At 29.5% G+C, this 24482-nt stretch overlaps 2 protein-coding genes across 4 annotated transcripts in view; one reads left to right on the top strand and one right to left on the bottom strand.

Moving 5' to 3' along the window:
• Nucleotides 1-390: 390 nt before the first annotated feature.
• Nucleotides 391-9143, top strand: LOC113554544 (zinc finger protein 84-like). Of its 2 annotated transcripts, none has more exons than XM_026958428.1 (6): nt 391-1087; nt 2681-2818; nt 4930-5005; nt 6482-6587; nt 6671-6849; nt 7288-9143. In XM_026958428.1, exons 1-6 carry the CDS (start codon nt 884-886, stop codon nt 8451-8453), a joined length of 1869 nt encoding a protein of 622 aa, XP_026814229.1. In that variant the 5' UTR covers nt 391-883; the 3' UTR covers nt 8454-9143. The 2 variants fall into 2 exon arrangements, with proteins under 2 accessions (XP_026814229.1, XP_026814230.1); XM_026958429.1 differs by lacking the exon at nt 391-1087 and adding an exon at nt 1505-1615.
• Nucleotides 9144-19114: 9971 nt separating this feature from the next.
• Nucleotides 19115-24482, bottom strand: part of LOC113551276 (gamma-aminobutyric acid receptor subunit beta-like) — a 56624-nt gene continuing 51256 nt past the window's right edge. For both annotated transcript variants that reach the window (XM_026953433.1, XM_026953431.1), the window contains exons 6-9: nt 23621-23758; nt 21598-21882; nt 20950-21308; nt 19115-19928 (exon numbers count right to left, since the gene is read on the bottom strand). In XM_026953433.1, coding sequence (XP_026809234.1) covers nt 19629-19928; nt 20950-21308; nt 21598-21882; nt 23621-23758 — 1082 coding nt within the window. In that variant the 3' untranslated portion in view covers nt 19115-19628. The remainder of the gene's footprint in view (nt 19929-20949; nt 21309-21597; nt 21883-23620; nt 23759-24482) is intronic.

The raw sequence follows: 24482 nt of genomic DNA, 5'->3' as shown, positions 1-24482 counted from the left end.
CCCACTCGCTAGCTCCCCCCCCCGGTCGAGCCGAATTCCCCTTCCGCCACCGCTGCCAATGACGAAACGCCGCCCGGCGAGCGGAACGCCGAACGACCTCTCTCTCGCAGGCGAACCGGCCGCCGCCGCCGCCGCCACAGTCGGGCTCCCCCCCCCCACAATACGCGCGCTCTCGCACACGCACGCAACCCGTCCGCTGCGCCCGCCACCGATATATCAATTATTGTTCTCGGGGAAATTTTTTGGGTAGGGGCTTGAGCGCTTCCACCGCCGCCGTCGCCGCCGTCGTCGCCGCCGACGCCGAACCGTTTCGGGTGCCCGCGCCGCGCCGACGAGGCAGTTCGCCCGTTCGCCTCCCCACCAATTTTTAATGCGCCGCGCACTGAACACGGTCGTCGCCCGCGGGCCGCCGGAGCGCATCACTTTTTTTTTCTTTTCGTACACTCTTTTACCATTTTTTTTTTTATCGTAATCCACACACACACACACACACACCCGCCGTCTACGTGGCCCGCCGCCGTTGCCGCTGCGTTCGTCCCCGGCCGCGCCGCAGCCCGCAATATTATCCGTGAAACTCTCGTAACCTGCCGCCGTAGCACACGGTCGTCCGTTTTTCGCGTACGCCGCCGACGTCCGTGGTTCCGTGGCTGGCGCAGCACAAAATAATATTATTGCGAAGACATTCGCGCGGGGCTTTCGATTTTCGTCGTCATCGCGTCGACGAATTCAAATTATTATTCGTGATATTAATAATAATTAATTATTCCGTTCGACGTACAGTTTGACGAATACCGACCGTACCCGTCGTCGAGTGTGCGCGCGACGACCATAAGTCACGACGACGACGACGGCGTTTCACTCGGACGACAGCAGCCGCACACCTATGGCGCACGACGACGAAGACGATCCGTCCGTCGCGGCTGCGGCTTCGGCTTCGGCCTTTGCGATCAGCTGCAGGTTATGCTGCATGCCTTCGCTGCCCGAAAATCAACGGCATCCAATTGTCGCGGTCTCGGACGGCTGTGGCGGGACACGCCCCGGCGACAACGACTTGCGCGACACCATTGTCAAGCACCTGCGGATACAGGTGAGCGACCGCGTGTATACACACGACTATCATTATTATAAACGCAGTGGCTATCATCGTAGAAGTATAATAATAATAATAATAATATGTATTATTGATGTCGCGTAGGCACTCACCGCCAGGCCGTGTTGCCCGAGTTTTCTACGTAAACTCGCTTATTATTATAATTTTCCATCGTTATTCTCGGATCCGGTCGTTCGGCCTTTATCGCGCTCAAATGACGCGTGTGTGCAATAATAATAGTACTCCCCACCCGCTGTTGCCTCTGTCGCCGCCGCCGCCGACCTTTTGAAATAACAATATTGGCTCTGCTATCAATAACGATTGCGTCACACCTGATAACGACGACATTTGCGATCAAACAGCTGCACGGCCGACGTGTTGGCGGCATTTTCCCTATTCGACGTGCTCGCCGGCGACCTCTTTTACTCTCACAGTTTCCCGACGTTTGCCCTGCGGTGGCGGCTATCTGTCGAGTTTAATATTGGCCTTTGGCCAGGTTTTCGTTCAAGTCGGCAAGGCCTTTAGGTATTCTTCCACTTGATGTCGTTTTTGCTTCGTTTGATCGGTGTCTGCCCAACACTAAAAAGTCTGTCGATTTCTTGTCAGGCGTTAGTTATTATCACTTAAATATATTATTACATTTACATTTTCCACTGCATTTATTACTCAATACTTAGTTATATTGAGCTTTGAATCTTTATCGTTAGATTAGCGTGGTTTAGCGTATGTTACCCATACGTAGAACATACTAGTATTAAATAATTTGATTTTAATAGTTCATCCCATTCTCATAATATGATATTCCTGGTATTTCTATTTGTTTGATTTAGTTGTCGTTTACTTGTTCTTGGTACTCTGCTGATAAACTAATTTGTGATTATTGAAATAATTGGCACACAAGTCACAAAGTTAGTCATATTTGCACTTTACTGATTCTAGTACTAGCTCTAAGTAGTGTTAAGCTTACTTTGATTTAAGATTTTTAAACAATTAAATTAATTTTTTTGTTATCTAGTAGCCTGATATACTATATTACATATTTACATATTACATATTTACATATTGATTTAATCAATTGTATCTTTTATTTTGTTATAAATTCTGTTACTCTTTATAATTTCCAGTTTTGAATTCTCAAAACAATGTATTCAACTAGTAGGTACCCAAGTTGAATTGTAATTTATGCTGTAACATTATGTGAATTACTAATAATGATAATCTTGGCATTTGAAAGTATAATTTTCATGTATCGTGGTTGAATTACTAATATATATTTAACCCAATTATTCTTTAATTATTATATAATTCAATTCGATAGGTAATACAAAGTTGATTTGTCAATAATTTGCAAAATTAATTAAATACCTAAAAAGAATAATGTATTTTATTGTGCATTTAAAAAAAAGATATGTACTTACACAGATTGAGTAGGCAGTTAGTTATCTACGCATAATTCTGCTTTTAATCAGTTCCAGATTGACTGTGCTTATGAATAACAAAATTTGTAAAAATAAATACCTTTTAACTACCTACCCAATGAATAATTTGAAAATAAATTATAAGAAAATAAAAATATGTTATTTTATTTAGGTATCAGAGGATGATGGTTTGTCCAAATTTGTATGCACTGGATGCTCGACATTGTTAAATGAATGGGATCACTTTTCTGAGATGTGCTCAAGAAATAACAACATACCCTTGAAACGACTTCCAGATGGAAATGATAAAGTATATTAAATTCAAATTATATAATTATTACTACTTATTATATTTAATGTAAATTGTAAATATATCTACCTCCGTATCTACTTATTAGGTATTTAAGCATAAGTATTATTATAGTACCTATATTATTATTATAAATATAATTATTAATTGATACCGCAATATTAGAACTAAATTATATAGTATTATTATGTACCTCTTATAAATTTATTAAAAAATAACTTGTAGGTATTGTTGATATAGTTTTAGTTCTCTATTATAATAATTAATAGGTAGGTAATGCATTTTGGATACTCCAAGATCAATATTTCTTTACCAAAATTACAATATTTATTTTAAAAATGATTTCATATTATACATTTTACAAACCTAGTTTATCAAATTAGTATTTAATATGATAATTATTGTTAAGCTAGACAACACAGCTATGCATTAAGATAGACAATTTTATAATTTTAATATTTATTTTATTTAGTTAGGTATGTTTGAAATTTAATTTGAGATTCTTGTACTTATAAGACCATTCTTCTTTAACATTAAATTTTATCATATTGTTTTTATTTTTCTTAAAAATCTAAATAGAAGGAAATGGAAAAGTAATTCTTATACTAGAACTATCAATGTAAATTAAAAAAAAAGATTGGTTATTTGACGACCTATATATGTATTACTATTATAGCTGGTTTTGATTATCACCACATGGCCTCATGACATATTTATTTTATTGTTGCATAATCATATTGCATGGATTCAGACCGTTTTTAGTTATCAAATTAAATATTAATTAATTGTATTATTCATAATACATCATTTATGATAAACTCAAAATGAGTATAATTAACAATATTATTTTATGTTTTTTTAATTGCTGCCTTTATTAGTCAATACATGGAAATTGGAATTTAGTGAATACTTGTGTACCATCATATCATATTATTAGTCATTAATTTTCATTCGGTTATCAAAAGCTAATACCTTCATAATTATATGTAAATATTGGATGATGTGTATATTAATTAAAACTGAACTTAATGGTTCTGCATTTGTATCCAACCAGATTGAAATGGTAAATAAATGTGTGATAACCCTATACATAAACTAATATATAGCAATATAATTGACATATTTGTGGATTATTTTTGTATTACAAAATAATCTTGAAAATAATTGATCATAGTGTGACACTATCACCGTTGTTCTTTTTTCTAATTATGTTTATGCAATGACATATCTATGCAAAAGTTATTCTGTGTTAATATTTTGTCTTTAGATTAACGATTAAACTTAATATATTTTTTAATTTGGATAAATCATGTCCCCTTCTTAAAAATAATTGTCTAAGTAGACAAATAATTATATTTTTCTTAATTATTCAATAGGATGTAAGTGCATGGTTTGTTTACTTTCGGATTTACTTTCTTTGGTCTACAGTCTATACACACCACCATAAAATCACATTCACACAGCATAATTTTTTTTTATGATTTTGTTTAATCTTAGTTCTTAGAGTAAAATTACCTAGTTACCAAAGCTATAGAGAATAATAATTTTGAGGCTATGACTTCGATTTTTAAAATATTGTTTCAAACAATTAATAAATTAACAAAAATGATTTTAAAGTCAGATATAAGATCAAATAATGATAAAATATAAAATTGATATGTCAAACCCTCAAAAATATTATTCACTATAAATTTTACAAATAAGTGATTTCACTCTAAGATGAGTAATCTTAAAAAACAATTTTAATATAAATGTGGTTCTATACTGTTAGTGGATCTGAAAGAAAAAACAAATGTTGTGCTGACATCTTAATAATATCCTACTTCCTGGCAAATAGCCAACTTAACTTTGTGAACAACAGGTTGTTTTGATATTTATTTAAATACTATAATTTTAGGAAGTAGAACATCATAAATCATAAATTCTATAATTACTCAATTCTCATCATTTTTATCAACAATAATTTAAAATTTGAATTTCGATATAAAAAGTTTTTTTTTTTTAAATTGTTAGGTACTGTAAATTAGTATTGTATTATAAAAGTTACCCATATTGGACCTTTTTCTTTTTAAATTTAATATTCATATTAATTTAAATTTTTATTTTTATAGAATGATGATGGCGATGAATCGGCGAACAATTTAGTAATAGACATAACTGATGAAGATGATGAACAAAGTTATACAAGTATGTAGATGGAAATTCAGATATTTTAAAATATTGTTAGTATTGTTAGTTATAGTATAGTATAGAATGATTTTGGAGTCTAGATTTGTAGGTAAGATTAAGTCGAAATATGATACTATGAATGTTCTAATAAGTACATTTATTAAATGTTTTAAATTATATGATAAAAAACTACCTAATTATAGATTTAAAAAGTTCTGGATTTGTGTTGTATTAAATTTATACCCGAACAGAAAAAATAATAAATTTGAGTAATTTAACCAGTTGGTCAGGCTTAAGACACTGTGTGTGTGTATTGGCGAAATTGTGTGATATTGTAAGAATAATTAGCTGTGACCCCAGGGGGCATGTTATTATTAGCATGGATATAATATATCATAAAGGTTTTAAATTAATAAATATTATATTATTTAATATTTATGTTGAAAGTTTAAAACATGATAAATTATTTTTAAGTAATTACTGTAATGAAACAATATTATAATACTTGTTAATGGAGTATTTAGTTTTCTAAAACTCTAAGATGGATATATATTTCTAATATATTATCATTTTATGGATACTTTTTTTAGCTTTCTAGTTCCATACTTAATAGTTTATACTCTAATGAAACAAGAATTGATCCGATAAAACGTCATTTCTATTTTGATCTGTGTTATCATAAAATGTTTCCAAATTGTATGTATAAATAACCATAACGTACATAACAATTTGATAAATAAAAAACTTAGGTATATAATTACTTTAAATTATACTGATTCTATCAAAAGCTTAGAAAAACTATGATGACTATGGTGAATAATGAATAATAATTTAATTGAAGTTTCGATATATTTACTAAATAGTACAATTTAACACTTAAAACAATTTTCAAACAAAATTACAATTTAAAAATAATAATGATTATTGATAAAAACATTTCTTAAATGTAACTTAAAATTAAATTAAAAAATAATTGAAAATCAAAATTAATTAGTATCTATTCTTATAATTTAAAAAAATATTCCATGATAATAAATTATACGTAAAAAAACTAATGTTTTCAAATATGTAAAAAAAAAAATTGTTTGTAAACTGTTTAATGAATCATCTTCATTTTTTACTCCCATTGAACTACATACTCTCAATGATTATACCTATGAACATGGCAGTTTTTTTTGCACTAAGATTTCTTTTATTGCTATTAAATATTATATTTTATATTAGATTAACTATCATATTATATATTAGCTAATACATAATTATATATCAATTATCAACTTTTGAAAGCTTACTATTATATGTGTTAGTATGTTTTTCATGGATACAATTATATGTATTTCATATACACATTATAATTTGATTTTAAAAATGTAAAGCATTTTTGTTAAAATCTTGTTCAGTCCTGTTAGCTTATGAATTATGATTGATTAGTATGCATATTATACCACCAATGTTTTGATATTATTAATTATTATAATTGTGTTTATTTAATAGGTAAAGATAAAAATAAGTCGGGAGCACCTAAAAAATCATTCCTTGGGGAACCATCACCTGAAGATTATGTATTAATGAAAGAAGAAACATTCAATTTAGAACCAGTGTGAGTATTTTTATAGATTCAATATAAATTATTAAATTTAATCTGTTATAGATTTATATTAATATGATTGTATGAATTTGCAGAAAGAATGGACCAACAGGTGTTTTAGGTGACTATTTAATAGAGTATAATAATTCCAAAAAGTTACCAACAGAATTGAGTAATGCTGATAAAGACATTGTTGATAATTTACGCATCCGAAGAGAAATTTTACCATCCATGTGGGATGTATTTGAAAAGACAATTGAAAAGCTGAAATCTGGTAAAATATAATTATAAATAATTACATACATTATTCATTATTTTTCAATCTATTAATTATCATTATATTTTTTTTTTTTATAATTTGTTGTTTTACCTTAAGTTCTAACAGAATTTTACCAAGTATATAACTATATAGATAATTTAGACTTTAAATATTATATTTAATCTATTATGTTAATGTTAACCATAAAAACTCTTTTGTTCCTATTTATTAATTACAAACTTTAATAAAATTAAAATAGTAGTTAAATCTCCAAACTATGGATATTTTAATAATTGAACAAAAGAAATATTGTCAATACAATTGTCAACTTTATTAGAATAAATATTATTTATCCAAGTTAAAAATATTTATAGATTACAATTTTTAACAATGGTTTAGTATGTATTACAATTTTTTGATTTGTAAAATATTTTTATTTTACGTTTGTTTTAGGAGAGTCAAGTTCAACAGTAGTAACTCATAGACGGTATATTATCAATAAAGGTGCATTTCCATGTTCGTTGTGTGGCGAATGTTATGAGTTTGATCAAGGTGTTTGCCGCGATGAAGAAGAACCTCAGCCACCGGTTGAAGTTGATATTCAACAACGTTTATTCATTTGTCCTACATGTGGGAAATCTTTCCCTCGTCGTAGTTCATGGAAACGTCATCAAATGACTCACGAAGATGTGAAACCCTATGTATGCCGTGTTTGCACTAGTGGTTTCAATCGCAAGGAACATTTGATGCGCCACATGTTGTCGCATAGTACTGTTAGACCATTTCCGTGTGAACGGTGTGGTAAACGTTTTATACGCAAAGAGCATTTAGCTAGACATCTTTTGTGCATACCAAGTTGTTCTAATTCGTCTGACATGCCGAGACCTTTCTGTTGTGATATTTGCAAACAGAGATTTGTGCGTAAAGAACATTTGTTCAGACATAGAAAACGGGCCCATGAACATGCATTAATATTAGATAATCAATTAGAAGAGAAACCGTTCGTGTGTTGGCAATGTGGAAAATGTTTTACTCGCTATGAACATCTACGAAAACATTTGGATATTCATAATGGTATTATACCTTCATCTTCATCAGAAATACTTCCTGAAGTAACTCTTTCAGAAATAAGACCCGAAAAATCTTTGGTAGATATTAAAACAGAAAATTTATCGGAGTCTGAAGGAGAACCCGAAGTTCTTCCCCCAGTGAGTGTGCTTGAACTCAACGAACAACAACCTGAACAAGCTAGACCAAAACCAAGTACTCTTTGTACCATTTGTAAAAAGACCTTCTCTCGTCGTAGTCATTTGTTGCGCCATCTGAAGCGCATACATAAAGTAGAACCAGTGTTGACTAGAAGACGAGTAAACAAATCTGGTGACGAAAATGGAAATTCTATAGAAGATACCAAATGGGAATGTCATACGTGTGGAAAGACATTTTCCAGACAAGCTCATCTTGAAAGGCATGAAAAAAATTTGCATAGCGAAGAGCGTATGGTGCCTGCCCCATATGAATGTGTGTCTTGCGGCCAGGCCTTCTTCGATAGCAATTTACTTAACCAGCATATGGCAACCCATGGAAATACAGTGACTGATAATTTTGTTTGGATGTGATGTGGTTTAATATTGGGTTTTTTTTTTTTATTATTTGATTCTGGGTGTGTTAATAGCTTACACGAATTTGGCTTGGCAGCATTTTAAATTATGTTGCATCATAGAATGTTTTATAAATATATAGAACTTAACAGATCAATATTGCCTGTCAGTAGTGTCAGTCGATTGGTATTTTAAAGAAAACTAATAAAAAAAGAGTCAGTTGAACTATCAATATTGATCCCTTAATAGTTTCAAATTATGGATATGCTATACTGCATTTAGTTTTATTTATTGGCTAGCTATCTTGACTTGCTAATATTTTTTTATTATTAATACTATTTTATGTATACTGGGTGACCCCCCATGATTTGCTGTTTTCCTGTTAGTTGAATGTGAAAAAGTAGGAAATACAGTGGGCGGGGCCACCGTACATATTATGTACAATTTTAACATCTTTTTGTTTATTTTCATGTATTGTTATCTACAGTGTAGCCTATTCGGACCAAAAGTCAAACAAAGGCTGTAAAATAATAATTTAAGTAAAAAAAAAAATGTAATAAAACTTAATTACTGTGTGTTAACAATCATTGACGTTATTTACCAAAATTGAGAAATTTTTTGTTTACCAATACAGACTTTTCCAAAAATATTAATGATTACTACATCAATTTATCTTATTGTTATTATATAATATTATACAGGGTGGACTTTTTGTCCGTAAAAAAAAAAATACTTGGTATTTTATTATATTTCGTCTTAAACTTGTTTTATTTTTTAAATTCTACAACTTTGTTCAAATTTTAAAGTTTTATTTAATTATTTGTCATTATTACTTTTTGACTTAATTTAATAATTATGTTAATACCAAAAATTGTAAATAGAAAAAATTTAATGACATGTTTTATTTAATCATTGATAACAAAATATTTTAAGTTTGAAAGAATCGTGATATTTAGCTTTTTATTATTTCAGTCTTTAAGTGTGGTCAATGAAATAATACTTTTAACATATTGAAGTAGGATCAATTGTCCATTATGATATCGTTATTATATTCTATATTCATTGTTTACCTTTATTATTGTAACGTATTACATAGTTATGTTTTGTTTTTTTTTCATCATAATTTTTATTATTATATTATTATTACTTACCAAGGTGGTTTTTATTTATCATATTTTATATAAATACGTTTAATTTTAATTAAGTATAGTGTATGAAAATAGTTGTCATACTATCACCATGTGGGTACCTTCTAAAATTCTTAACATATTTAAAATGTTTTAAATTATGAAATTTAAATTTTTAGGTATCGCAAATTTAATTCCAACATTTAACAGTTTTGATTGGTTTTTTTTTTTTAATTATAATCTCATTTAGTTTTTTGAATACGTAAATCAATTATTTATCTTTGTTATGACAACTATTTACTCAAACATTTTGTGTAATACTATATTAATATTATTATTTATCATCATATTCTCTATATATATATATATATATATATGTAGATTATATATTTGTATTAGATATTTAAGACAAAAATGTTCTCTGGAGATGGTGGGTTTTGGGTTTATTTTTGTTTTTTATACACGTTTGCTCAATTTCCATTTTACACCAATAACATATGTACACACGTGTTATTGTCTAGATTAATTGAATTTTATTTTGTTTGTTTTGATTATTTCAGAACAACTTAAATACAATAATTGTAATATTATTATTATAATTTTGTGTTTTTAAACTATTTTATATTTATTTTACTTTTTAGTGATACAATTAATGTTAACATTTATTAAAGCACTTTTTATAAAAACCTATTAAGTTGCTTTTAAGAATAAGTGTCCCTCCCACCACACTCCATTGTTTTTCACTTATCGTTTGTTTGATTGTTTATTTAATTTTTATTATTATTATTATTATGTTTTTCTACTAACTTAATTGCAACCGATGCACTTACATTTTTATAAACGACTGAGATATATGACACATTTCGTATAATAAATTTTTAATCATTTTACTATTTTATAAAATTATAAAAAATATATCAGTTAAATTTTCAAATGATTAAAAAAAAATTGTTTGTTTATTGTAAAACTAACCATTAAAAATGTATTTAATTACTTGCAATTAAAACATATGCCGATGTAGCTCTGTTAAATATTATTATATTCATCTGTGTAATATATTAATTATCAGTTATCTTTCATTGGAATTAAGGTGTATTGATAAGTACAACTTGATTGCAATAATTTATTAATATGTTTACCTATTGTTATTTTTTATTATTATTATTTAATTTTCAATAGTTCATGATGTCTTCAAAATAATAATGATGTATTTTATTTAATTGTTTTAATAGTGTTGTTGAACCTGACATGTATCTTTAGACCGCAAAGTGATATTAAACGAATAAATTCATTTTTTATAAATTGATTTAAATTCATTTGTGTAGTTTATTTGTATTTTTTTTATTATTATGTTACTAACAAAATTATCTAGCTTAACACTGAAAAAAACTAAAAACAGCAACAACTCGCGTTAAAAAGCATTCATACATCTTTACAGTTTATAGACATACCTACTTCATACGGATTGTAAGTAATCAATAACAATTTTTAAAATAGTTCGTACAGCATCACCTTCATATTTAGTTTAAATGATTCTTTAAATTTTTTTAGGATCTTAATAAGAATGATTTCTGAAATTATAATATATACATTTTTTTAATAACGTTATACATTATTGTTAATTACATAAAAAAATGGTATTAGTATAGTACTATAGTTTTATAGACTAATAGACTCTATGTTATTTTTTCGAATTTTAGATAAATAAAAAAAAAAAATACTTAATTGTTTGTTAGGTATAAAAAAAAGATTTTCCATATGTTTGTATTTTATACTGTTATACTGCTATGAACTCGACCAAAAAATTTCGATGAAAATTTTAAATTGTTTTAAAAGATATCAAAAAAGATTTGAGTATGATTTGAATTACGTTCAAACAAATATATTAAGTGTTAACCAACGGAAACAAAAAACGCATCCATATCAAAATTTGGAAAAGTGTTTGAATATTTTTATAATTTGTATATTTCTGTTCAGTAAAGGGAGTATCTAATAATAAAACTAAAGAAATTAACTTACTATGATGATACAAGTCACGATACAGATTGATGTATGTGCAAATAATAACTTGTTCTAATAACCAGTAAACCAGTTACTCTGAAGAGGCTAAGCGTAATGAAAAGATTATGAGAATCTATAGTTTTTAAACATATAGGTATACATACAAATTGAAAGAAAGTAGTTAATTGATAGTTGATGACTTAATGTAAATTTAGATTAATTTATATAAGTAGGTATTCGCGGAGGCAATGCATTGATGCAAAAGGTGCTCCCGTGGCATCGTCGATTCAAAACCCGAAAAAAGGTACTACGTACTTAATGTTAGACTTTTTACTGTGTACTTTTTTATTTGAATTTATAAATATATATTCATGTATATCTGTATCTGTATATGGTATACCTTATTAAAGTTTTCTGAAACAATTAAAAAAATATAACGATAAAAAATATTTTAAAATTATGATTTTTTTTTAAAAAATATCGATTTATTTCAACTGTAATTATGTAAGAAAAATATTTTCAATAATTTTAACCGATTTTGAAATAATAAGTGGTTCATGACAAAAGAATCTATGATACGGGCAGTAATGCAGTATATTATGCGCAGCAAAACATGCGACGGACAAACCTTTTCGTCCGCTTTCATCACGAGTTTGGTTTTTGCAGTTGTTGAAGTATTTGCAGTAAGTGAAATTTGAATTGGAGTGCACTTAATTTCAATTTCATCAGACATCACTTGCATGGAAACGTTTGGCATTGAATTCTATCGTTTATTTAGCGGACCGGTGATACCATGGTTCGACACATCTGGTTTGGCTGTTGCTTTATTTGGTTTTGTAGAAACTTGCAGGCTGCAGTACCTATCGATAATAACTAATGATGGTGACGGTGAACAGATGTTAACTTTTGCAATTGGTGCCATCACTACTAAATTCATCATTGCAATATACCTAACGTCTCATTATTGAACCTGCATCATAAGTAAAGCCGAATTGGTCTGGTAAGCTACCGAGTAGAACTCGGTGTGCTCCTCTAAATATGGGCCGATGTCACTGGCGAATTGTACCCTCTTATCATGGGCGCAACAAGGGGGAAGCTTGGGAGTGCTTAGCACTCCCAAATTTTCTTTACTGTTTTTTTACAATATTTGTGAAATTTCTGTTTTGATAATCAATAATTTATAAGTATTGATCAGTAAAATTGACAATTTATCAAAATATTATAAATGGAAACTTCAATTGCGTTTATTATTGTAGGCTGTAGCCTGTAAGGCATACAGTATACACAAACAAATATGTAGAATCAATAGGTTTTATTTTTAAGTAGACGTAGTACCCGCATGTGTTGTCTCCGTCTTACACATGTACGACATGGCAAATTTACGTTCACCAGTTTCAGTATTGTACTGTTAGTTTTGATATTAGAGTAAATTTACCTATACCTATTATACAATTTAAAGGTAAGATTATAATCCAGGCCCCCACGTAGCTTTTTAATGATATTATTATTTTTAAATAAGTTATGATCTTTTTGAAACTGTACATTTTAAAATGATCATAACTGTTAGATCCTTGTAGTTAACAATTGCCTGTGAAAGATCTTTTTCTGTAATGCGAAGAGTAAAAATTGGCTTTTAACAAATATGCAACAAAATCGTTTTAAAAATCTAGCTTCAATATGTATTGAAAGAGAAATTACCAATAACATAAATTTAATACTGAAAACATTTTAAATTAATTTGCATTAACTAGGTAATAACAGAAAAAATAATTTATTATAACAATAGATGAGTACTATGGTATTATATGTTATACTATATTAAATTTTTTTTTGTGTTTAACAAATTTGCTTATCTTAAAGAATGGGGGGGGGGCACTCATGTTGTACTATAGGTTGTAGCACTCCCATACATTTTACCCTAGTTACGCCCATGCTCCTTATACATTTTACCAAGGCCCAAGAGGGTAAAAATCGTCTGTTATGGTAGGCGATTTTTACACACCTACTGAATTTTACCGTTAAGGGTATAAACTGCCTGGCATAATTGCCAATTTTTACTTAACTACAAATTTTACCATAGTTAAAGAGTGAAGTAGGTAATTTTTAAAATTTAATTAAAAACCTACTATTATTTAAAATGTATGGAACTATAAACACAGACATCCATAAACTATATTTAAATAAGCTTTTATTAAAAAAATCATCTATTAAAATTTAAAACATAAACAAAAGATTAAATAAATTAAACATACATATTTTAAAATTGGTTTACAATTCTCGTGAATTTCGTCGTATATTTTGATACGTATATTTCAACATTTTTTAAAATTTCTTTTACACGAGTGGATTACTTGAAGTTAGTTCACCTATTATTCTCATTTCTTCTGTAACTTATAAATGACCAAGTCAAAATATCGAATAAGTTTTATAAAAATTAAACAATATGGAGCTCTCATGCATACAGTTCTATGTAATTTGAGAGTGGTAAAATAGTGACCACGTAAATTCGTATCACGGTAAATATAGTCGTTATTATATTAAAATATAATATAATATTTCCGTGAATCATATCAGACAATTAGATAAATTTGTCCTAAATACTTATAAGACAAACGATTAATTATATAAAATATTATTTTTATGATACACGTATACATAGATTGTTTTTACAGAAAAAGGTGGAAATTATCATGAAAAACAGTATTACGATTTCTAATTTTAACATGTCATTGTATGTTTTAGTTGAAAAAATATTCTATATGTTAATGCAGCGGAATGCGGAAAGCTGACACAGTCAATGGGATGTACTCGTATTATTGAATTTAGCTCGCTAGCTGATATGGCGATATATTTAGATTTTTCGTTGTGAAACGTAAATCCACAACTCTATTATGCGTCATCGTGAAAGAAAAGCTTCTTCCACACGAAGCAAATGAAATCGGTACAACTAATCACTAGCTCCATTAGTTACTATGCAACTTGAAATACCTTTTTTCATTTTTGCTACGCTAATTTAATATAAAATTATTCTATTTTAGGTAATACAATTATGATAAGTTCATTACAAACACGGAAGCAGAGAATTTTGTAATATTCTGGAATCCATCATAGCGCCGATCTCCGGGATCTCTTTATAATGATAACGCACCTGCGATTTACGATGAGTACCTATATGGTCTGAGAGCATAAATATTATACAAGGTAGAAGGAATAGCAATGACGACGGCGTAAAGAAAAACACTTGCTCGCTCTTGGCGGCGTTTTGATTCGCTTCACTTTATTTATTGAGCTCAGTGAGATTTAGTAGACTATAATTTATCGTACACTGCAGATATACATATTATTATATGTAATTATATAGTACTTAAACGTATATATTATATTATTATACATTTATATTTTATATTATGTATAACTTAAAATAATATTACCGACACGTAAACAATATAAACAATAATAATAATATACATAATATAATACTATATACGTGTACACATAAACACATGCATACAATAATATGCGTTCAATAAATATGTGTAAGCGCATAAGTACATTTATGTCGTTTTACATTATGTATTATGTTTGCTAACACAAAGAACGGAAGCACCCAAATAGATAATAATAATAATAATAATAATAATTAGAACCTTATAGTATTTTTTTTTTCATCGACACAATATTTTTTTTCACGAAGGTAAAACATAATAATATAATAACATTACGTTTTGTCTAACAGCAAACACAAACATGTGGTAAACAAGTGAATATAAGGTAATAATAATAATATAAATTATAATAATATAATATAATAAACAGTAATTATTCTTATCGGAACGAAACAAAAACAACTCGTGACAATAAACTACATATACAAACTTAAAATTATAACAATATTTTTTCATATAGATTCATATTAACCTAATACAAGATTTAGAATATCCGATGGTAGTTATTTGTATATTTTAAAACAACTACCGTTTATCGTTTAATTAATTTGTATTATATTATTATTATTATTTTCATACGTTATTAATTCTAAGGAAGTCAAATTTTTTTTTATTACGTCAATGCATAAACATTATATGATGTACGACGTACGTACAAACGTATAAATAATTATGCTTATTACATATTCTAGTATATGCAGCATCGATTTGATATTTTTTTTTATATTTAATATCGTTAAAATGTGCGAATCACAATTAGTTGAAAGTGCTTTTAAAAAGTGTACGTAAAATAAATCAAATCGCATAGGCCTATAACGGTAATAATAATTATAATAATAATAATAATAATAATAATAATAATCATAATATTACAGTGATGTCGTCTACGGAGTTATTAGAATATTATATACCTATATAGCGTATACATAATATAACTGTATTATTATATACTGAGTTTACTGATTCGCAACTATTATGTCTTTTACTATATTATTATAAATACATAAATCGTTTTCGTATTATTCCTGTTATTGTTTGTTTGGTTTTAATTGTACACATTTTTTCATACGTTACTTTTTAGTTAGGAAACGGACATGCAGCTGATGCGATACAATATCATCGTCACGGTCGAAAATCGATCAAATCACAATGATGTTATCGGAAAATCGCGTATCGTACCTACAGATAATAGATATTGCATGGCAGGGAGTCAATGTCACGCATAGCCTGTGGCGTAGCCAAAGGAAGGGGGTTGAGATGACTGCAGCCATTCTGGAAATTTCAGGAAAATGTTAAAACGCCGAGTGTTTAGTGAAGTTATTATACGTATGACATAATGTTAAAATTTAAATTTATATGAAGATCGTCACAAAATGTAATATATCCGAGATATCAGCGTACTAATCATGTAAAGAGTACCCTCCCCCTCAAAATAAAATAAAAATCTTGGCTACGTCACTGCATATATTATTAAGATGTTGTCTAGACTTTTCGATTGGGTTTCGTGACTCATTGGGCACGCGACGATATCACTGAAAATGTAAAAAAAAAAAATATTTCGTCCTAACATTACACGTCATATTCATGTAAAATAAATATGTCGATTTGCATTTTTTAATTTAATCGTATTAGAATATAATATTGATCAATTGCATAACAATACATTCATATCGTTATAATTTCGTAATTTATATAATCATTTTTTTTTTGTTTTTTATTTTTTGTACACACGCATTCATTATTCATTAATTGTATTATATAATAATATAATACATATATAGTTTTGTCGTTTATAAAAATAATTTCAAGAAATCAAAACCGTATTCGCTTTAACAGCCGGAAAGGAAAACCGCAATAACACGAAACGATAATAATAATAATAATACATTAATAATAATAATTGAATTTTATTTACTGTTAAAACTTTGTTTAATTTTTTTCATGTTTTCTTGATAATATTATAATCTACTATATACATACGTATTATTGTATAGTATATAATATAATCGATGCGACGCGTGCCATAAAATCGAATGAGCGATATTACATTCGTCGATAATGCAATCGACTCCGAAACACGTACACCATATTATTTTGTATCATTTATGCATAACATCATCATATTTATATTATATAATTTCGAATATTTAATATTATATTTACACGTTACATCATTACGATGGCGTTAAATTAATTTTGTATTAGTTATTATTTTTTTTCTGTTTCCAGTATATAAAACGCTACAAAAAATTAATAATTTTATTCATTTTCACCATATTTAATATCAAATAATCATAATAATAATAATAATCATCGTCGTTTTCATTATAATGTTTACACTTTACAATAATAATAAATGAATTAAAATTTTAAAATGCTTCGAAAAATCATATCACTAAATTACTATACATACCTATATAAACTTAATATCATCGAAGAACATAATAATTTGTGTGCGCTTTTATCGTGCAAAAAGGTAGGACTTTACATAATAAAATAGAATTATAATAATATTTTTGGAGATTTAAGACAACGCTCGTGTTTCGTGTCGATCCATCGATTTTTCTCTTTTTCCATTTAAGTAATAATAGATGTAATAATAATATTACCTGTATAATATACAGTTAGTAGCGCGGATAGTTAAAACACCTTTTTAAAACGGTCAGTGTAGGGTGTTAAAAATAAAAAGAAAACAGCTATGTTCAAGCTCCAATCGAAATTATTTGGGTTATTTATAATAATATCATTACTTCGAATCTATACGAACTATACATTTTAAATTAAATAATTACGAATTTATAATAACAAACAATTTTTATTTTCATGAATAAACATTTTAGGCATTTTTAACGTTTTTCAAATTTACACTAAGCACATGGAAGCATATAATTTTTAGGATTTAAAATTTACAGCGAATAAGAAAGAAACTCAGTTGGAATCGATAACAAATAATTGAAAGGTCAATTTGGAGGGAGGGTCGAGGGTGAGAAATCCATCTCTATCATAATATAATATAAAACCTTGTAAATACGTCGCCAAATAAACGCGCGGGTAAACATATAAACCTATAACCGTTTTTAAGAATGGATTAGAAATATTAACTGCTATATGATAACAATAATTATTTTAATCTTAAGTAGGCGTGAATATCACGATTCAATATCGAACATAAAAAACGATGATTGAGCACTGCAGTTGAATAGTATATTAAATCACGTCACTACGAAAATATAATATTGATTTATCGTCAAAATATCGAAATTCGAAAACTTGACGTGACAACTACTACCCCAGGGCTGTATAATTGTCTTAGTAATAATTATGATGATACTAATGTAGGTAGTATTTTAAATTTTATTTGAAAAAGATTTTATCCCGAGAGACAGAATGTAACCACAGTCCATTTGAATCAAACGATAAATGCCACTTAAAAACGAAATGTCGGTTGGCCGTTCAAAAATATTGTGATATAATAATTATTATCGTTGTTATTATCACGACGACGGTCAAATAGTTGGGTAAGATTAGAATAAATTCTTTAGTTGTATAATAATAATTTAAGTAGTCGTTTTAATATTTTACATTGTGATACATATTTTTATTTTATAGACGGAACATTTTCGGAAAAAGGATTTAAAAGTATTTTTTTGAGACGGTATTTTTGTTTGGACATTTATTTTGTTTATAGAATATTATGGAGCGGATTTTTTTGGATCGAGTTCGTCCGCTTTTTTTTTTTGTTTAGTTGAAACGATAAAATAGAGAGCTGATCACGCGAAAGACCCTGCAGATAAAATAACGAAAAAAATGCTGTCTATACCTGTGTATATGATGTTATTATAACTAGGGCATATATTTCTATGATTTTGAATCTTTTTTTGATGGTAAAATAAAATAGCTAGTTTATAGTTTTATACCAAAATGTGTTTCTGGCTTAACAATATTGCACGGTAATACTATATAAGATATATTTTCGAATTTCAATCCATTTTTACATTTTAATACATAGGTAATTTAGATTTATCTAAAATATAGTACCTACTGAAATTTTAATATTTTTAAATTTTAGAAAATAACAAACATTGCGTTTGATTTTCAGGCTCAAAAAAAGTAAAACGCTGTTTTCTAAAGAAATATTATTAATTAGTGAATTTTTTGTTAACATTAAACGTAAGAAATTTATAATTTTTATTTTAAAGATCACATTTTTATTGATAGATATCGTAGGTAAAAACCAAGGTATTCAAAAAGTAATTAATTTTATATTAAACTTTGGTATTAAAATATTTTCGTGTTACTACATTAGAATTTACTTTTTTTTTAGAGCATATTTTTGGGCATAATTAATTAATTTTTAGGGCATATCATCATGAATATTGTTTAGTTAGCTTTTAGGGCATATAATTCTCGGCCCTAATCATCACTTAATAATAATGTTATAACCGTACAATTACTATAATAATAATAATAATAATTTAATATACTCGGGATGCAGTATTTTTTGTAGTTGAGCTCTTATACTAAACCTAGATAAAAATGTTATATTTTATAATAATATTATATTATAATATAATATATTATGGAGTCATCGTCGTCGCGGCGCAAATCTGCGAATAAGTCTACTTGTCCGCTTCGAGCAGCACCAGGTCGTCGGCCACTACGTCACTGATGTGTAGGTAGATGATCCAGTACATTAGATTGAAGCACACGAAGCACACCGGAAACACGATTCTCGAATACTTGTCAATGTCACTGGGCGTAATTCCGTACAGCTTATTGATGTCCTTGTTGGGATGCATGACGTGCTGCGGCTGCAACGGAGTGATGTTGCAGTCGTCGTCCCCGCGGCCGTTGATGGTGTTTTCCAGCGACCCGCCCTTGAGGTAGTTCTTTGAATCATGAGCTTTGAAGCGTACATTCTGTAAAAACGAGAATCCTTACTAGATGCACTGCAATTTATGTTTTAAACGGTGGCCAACGGTTTCAAAGTGGGATTGAATTAAACTACAGTGATTTTTCAGTAATTTAATAAGCCAAATCGAAAAAAAAAATGTTTGTTAGGTATTCATTTTATTTAATCATTAGTTTTTGAAAATTACAAAACAATGTTAATGACAATTTTATATATGTGTTTTCTCCATTTTTTAGTTATACATGGCAATTTTATAAGAAAAATTGCTCACGAAAGGAGTAATTAAATTTTATCAAGTATAGTTATTGTCTTATTTTTTAGTCGACCCAGGATATACAATAGTACAATACTATTATAGCATTAACTGTTATATTGAATTTATTAAATGTTACCAAATCGAAAGATCTATTTAGAGTAGTGTTTCCCAACCTTTTTGTAATGGCGATTCTCAAATTTACCCCTTGTTAGTTATGCGACCCACCACCACGAATAAAAAAATTTTATAAGTACAAAATTATAACCACATGCATTGTATTTTTTTTATATGTAATAAATTTTTAGACTATGTATAAGACACAGGAAACATAGTAAATTCATCATTTATTGTCTTTATAAATAGCCTTGTATGATAAAAAATATATGAACTAACTATAATATTATAAGACACTTTCTTACATTTCGATTTTGGAGCAGTTAATAACTGGAGTAGATTAAATTAAAATCAGAAAGACTTTTTATTTAATAAATGTGTATCATAAACGTGTAACATCTAAGTATATACCTAAACATTTTATAAAGTGATTACCAATAAATATTATTAAAAAAAAAAAAAAATACCTATCTATAACTTCATAATATAATTTGATTTTTTATAATTAATTCACTGGATTAAACCGTTTAGAATTTTAACCGTGAAAAATCTCGTCTGAAGTATATTTGACTCAGATACAACAATGGTAATGGGCATAATATAATAGAACCTATTTTTTTCCAGTCAAAAAATCACTTATTGTTACAACAATACTCACAGCTTGTCTGGGCAGGTGGTCCATGTCCCCAGAGAGCATTTGGCCGCCGTGACCACTATGGCCGCCGTGACTGTGCCGAGGGTGGCTGTCGTGTCCACCATATCCGCCCATCGTACCGTGGGAAGGTGGTAAGCCATGACCAGACAAGCCGTGCGATAACGTGTTGTGGCCGGATAGCGTATTGTGGCCGGACATCGAACCGTGGGCGGACATGTTACCATGGCCGGAGCGCTGCTGTTGATGCAAGTGCGCGTGTGCGTCGTGGCCACCCTTCTTCTGTTCAGCGATTTTCTGTATGGCCAGAAAACGATTTTTCCTCATCTGTATCCTCTTTGCCATGTACCCGACGGTGGCGTATTCTGTCCGAAATGAATAAAGTCTTACGTCATTAGGTGGTATTAAGTTATCAGGTATAGTGGTTCTAAATTATTATAAAAAGTAATATCTAACTAAATTTTATCAAAATAATTTTTAATTTGAATTTACTTCAAATTAAATATATTCAACGGTCCTCGAAATAAACGGTGGGGTAAAGTAGTGGAGGAATACACAGATGTTTCATTTTTTTTTTGAGGAAGACGGATTTAGTCATTAAAATGTCGTTAACGCATTACACAATAATAACGATCGATCGTTTTGCACACTAACCCAACAGCGAAGCGAACACCATGACGAAACACGTGCCCAAGTAGACGTCGATAGATTTAACGTACGATATCTTCGGCAGCGCCGCGTTCGTGGACGACATGAGCGTGGTCATGGTCAACACGGTGGTGACGCCTAACGCCACTCTGGCCGGCGTAGCGTTCCGGTTCAGCCAAAAACTCACCCAGGATATGATGACGATCAGTCCGCTGGGTATGTAGATCTGGATCAGGTAGTAGCCCATGGATCGCACGAATTGGATCTCGCAAGCCAGTCTCGAATAGTTACCTGTATAGCGTACCTAATTAGTATAGTGCACGTGCGAATCGGATTCGGATGCAGTTTGAAATATTACACTACGGTCGGGGCTCGAAACCGTTTCAAAATTAATCAGTTTAAATTTGGTTTAAAATTAGGTACCTATAGTTTTTTAAATTATTATGTTTTAGATCAGTATTTCATATTTATTTTTGGTTTTTGCAATGTTTTAGTTTTGTTTTAGGTTTTTCGATCAGTTAATACCTTGTACTCAGTTGCCAGTAAGACAGTAATCAGTAATCACTATGGACGAGATATTTATTAATGGATTTATTAATTCAAACTTTATAATACTATACCTACTTTAATGTTATATTTATAGTAAAAAAAACAAAATAATATAATTGTAAAGTGGAAAAAGAAATATATATTACGTAATTAGTGCTTATAATGTGGTCTGTTGGTTTGCTGAATACATAATATTAGTATAAAGTTATTTATTTAAACTAATATTGTGAAAGTAATAACTTTTAATTAATTTAAGAAAACTGGAAGCAACCAATATGAGTTTTAACTTTTAACGTTTTGTAAGTGGGGCTTTTTTTAAAATTATTGTAGGTTTAATTAATGGTTTAATGAATGGTTTAACTATGGTTTTAAAGCTTTTGGTTTTGGTTGTGATTACCGTAATGGTAAAAAAAAAAGAAAAGGTTTTATGAAGTTTTCAAATAACTGGTTCCGAGCCCTGACTACAACTATTTTTTGTGGCTACATAGCTATTATGAAAATATGACAGCAATGTGACGTACACCTTACTAAGACTATCGTTCATATAAATTGACTACTGCCCTCCTAAATAGAGTGAAGTACATCTCCATAAATCAATGTTGTCAGGAAAACAATTTTTTTGATATCTACGTTTTTCACTCTAAAATCACTATTCTCGTTGTTTTTTTAAAATAATAATATAATGTGTTGGAGCTGTCAATAATAAGTGGCATCGATACATGTTATATAATTTTTAATTAAGATTTTCAGTTATTTTTACTTTCTTAATATTCTATCGTAATATATTCACCAAATATCTCTTTGCAGCAGCTCCGTAACAGTAAAATGCAATTCACCATTAATCGATTTACTTTATAAGTGTATAATCGCAATTGATGATTTAATATATCTGTTTAATAAGTAATAATTGTATCTAACCAGATGTCTAAGCATTAATGTGTTGGTTTATTTTTGCGCACAAATACTGTAAAATAGTTTAATAGCAAATAAAATCATTGTATATAACTATCGAGTAAGTAATATAGGAAATTGGTTTGTAAAAAAGGTTCATTTTACAAAAACATTTTTTTTTTTTTATAGGACATGTTACATAGACTGCGTTTTATCATGGTAGGTTAATTATGTTGGCCATTTAGTCGGAAAACATGAAATGTCTTAATTTTTTTTCCAATTTTGGCGTTCACTGTGTTTTCTTCAGGAGGGCAGAATACTTATAATTACTACTGTTATTGATGGCATGATTATGCGTGACAGTTCATTTTCGAAAAAAATTGTTAAAAATTAAAGTTTGCTATAATGTACATAATATCATACACGTTATTATACAATCGAGTATTATTATCAAATAATAGTGTCATTATAATATACTTTGACGTCAAAACACCAAAAACAATTATACTATTACGTTGTTATACAATTTTTATACAATATTATTATTATTATACTTGCGTTGGAGATATTTTTTCGTCCAAAACATTACCTGTTGTCAGGCTAATTTCCATAGCTCTCTGCCGATGTCCCAGCACTTTAAACTGAGGCAGGGACACTTCGTTGGATACGCCCACCGAGTTTGGTCCCTCATTCCACTTATACCGGATGTCTCTCATCGTATAACCAACTGGGGAAATCACAAATGCACACCTCTAACGTTTAGACCTGTTTTTGGAGCCGGAGACCCACCCATCACGTGTCGGGCACGCGCTCGACAGAATATCGAACGAGGTATTAATATATTACAGGTTAATATATTATTTTGTACATTATATAATAATTATCATGACATTAAGCGTACTATAAAATAGTGTACAATATATAGGCACGTGTGTCGATTACATATCGTAAATCGTACGTCGATGTACATAATATAATATAGTAAAAATCTGTACAATATTGTATACGTTATTTATTGTAATTATGCGTAATCACGTGATTATAAGTCGCGTGTGCGTGATGGTTAGGTCGCGTGTCAATAATCTACCTGTAGATAGGTTAATTTCGGTGGCCCTCTGCCTGTGCCCGAGAATTCGGAACGTTGGCAACTGCACCTGGTTGCTAATCCCGACCGATTTAAAACCACTTTTCCACTTGTACCGGATATCACGCATCGTGTAACCGACTGTGAATCAACGTGACAAAAAATGAAAAAAAAACCATCAGTACGCGCAGAACGTCGCGCGTCACTCACCAAAAACCGTCGCAATACGAATAATGATGATAGTGTGACGCGCGCAAAACTTTAAGATAAGTCTATACATGGTAGAATATACAAATTTTAATTAAATATAAAATAAAAAATAAGTATGCGTAATATAAGCTTAGTCTTGTGTGTGTGTGTAGTAATT

Source organism: Rhopalosiphum maidis, chromosome 2 (assembly GCF_003676215.2).
Source record: "Rhopalosiphum maidis isolate BTI-1 chromosome 2, ASM367621v3, whole genome shotgun sequence".
Taxonomy (NCBI): domain Eukaryota; kingdom Metazoa; phylum Arthropoda; class Insecta; order Hemiptera; family Aphididae; genus Rhopalosiphum; species Rhopalosiphum maidis.
The sequence above is the reverse complement of the archived record's forward strand: the minus strand, read 5'-3'. Positions and strand labels throughout refer to the sequence as shown.

Bases quoted from the DNA above. Each gene is read 5' to 3' on its own strand.
- LOC113554544 (XM_026958428.1), top strand. From the start codon at position 884: ATGGCGCACGACGACGAAGACGATCCGTCCGTCGCGGCTGCGGCTTCG. The intron at 2,819-4,929 runs GTATATTAAATT...TTATTTTTATAG, and splicing joins TTCCAGATGGAAATGATAAA to AATGATGATGGCGATGAATC. The intron at 6,588-6,670 runs GTGAGTATTTTT...ATGAATTTGCAG, and splicing joins ACATTCAATTTAGAACCAGT to AAAGAATGGACCAACAGGTG.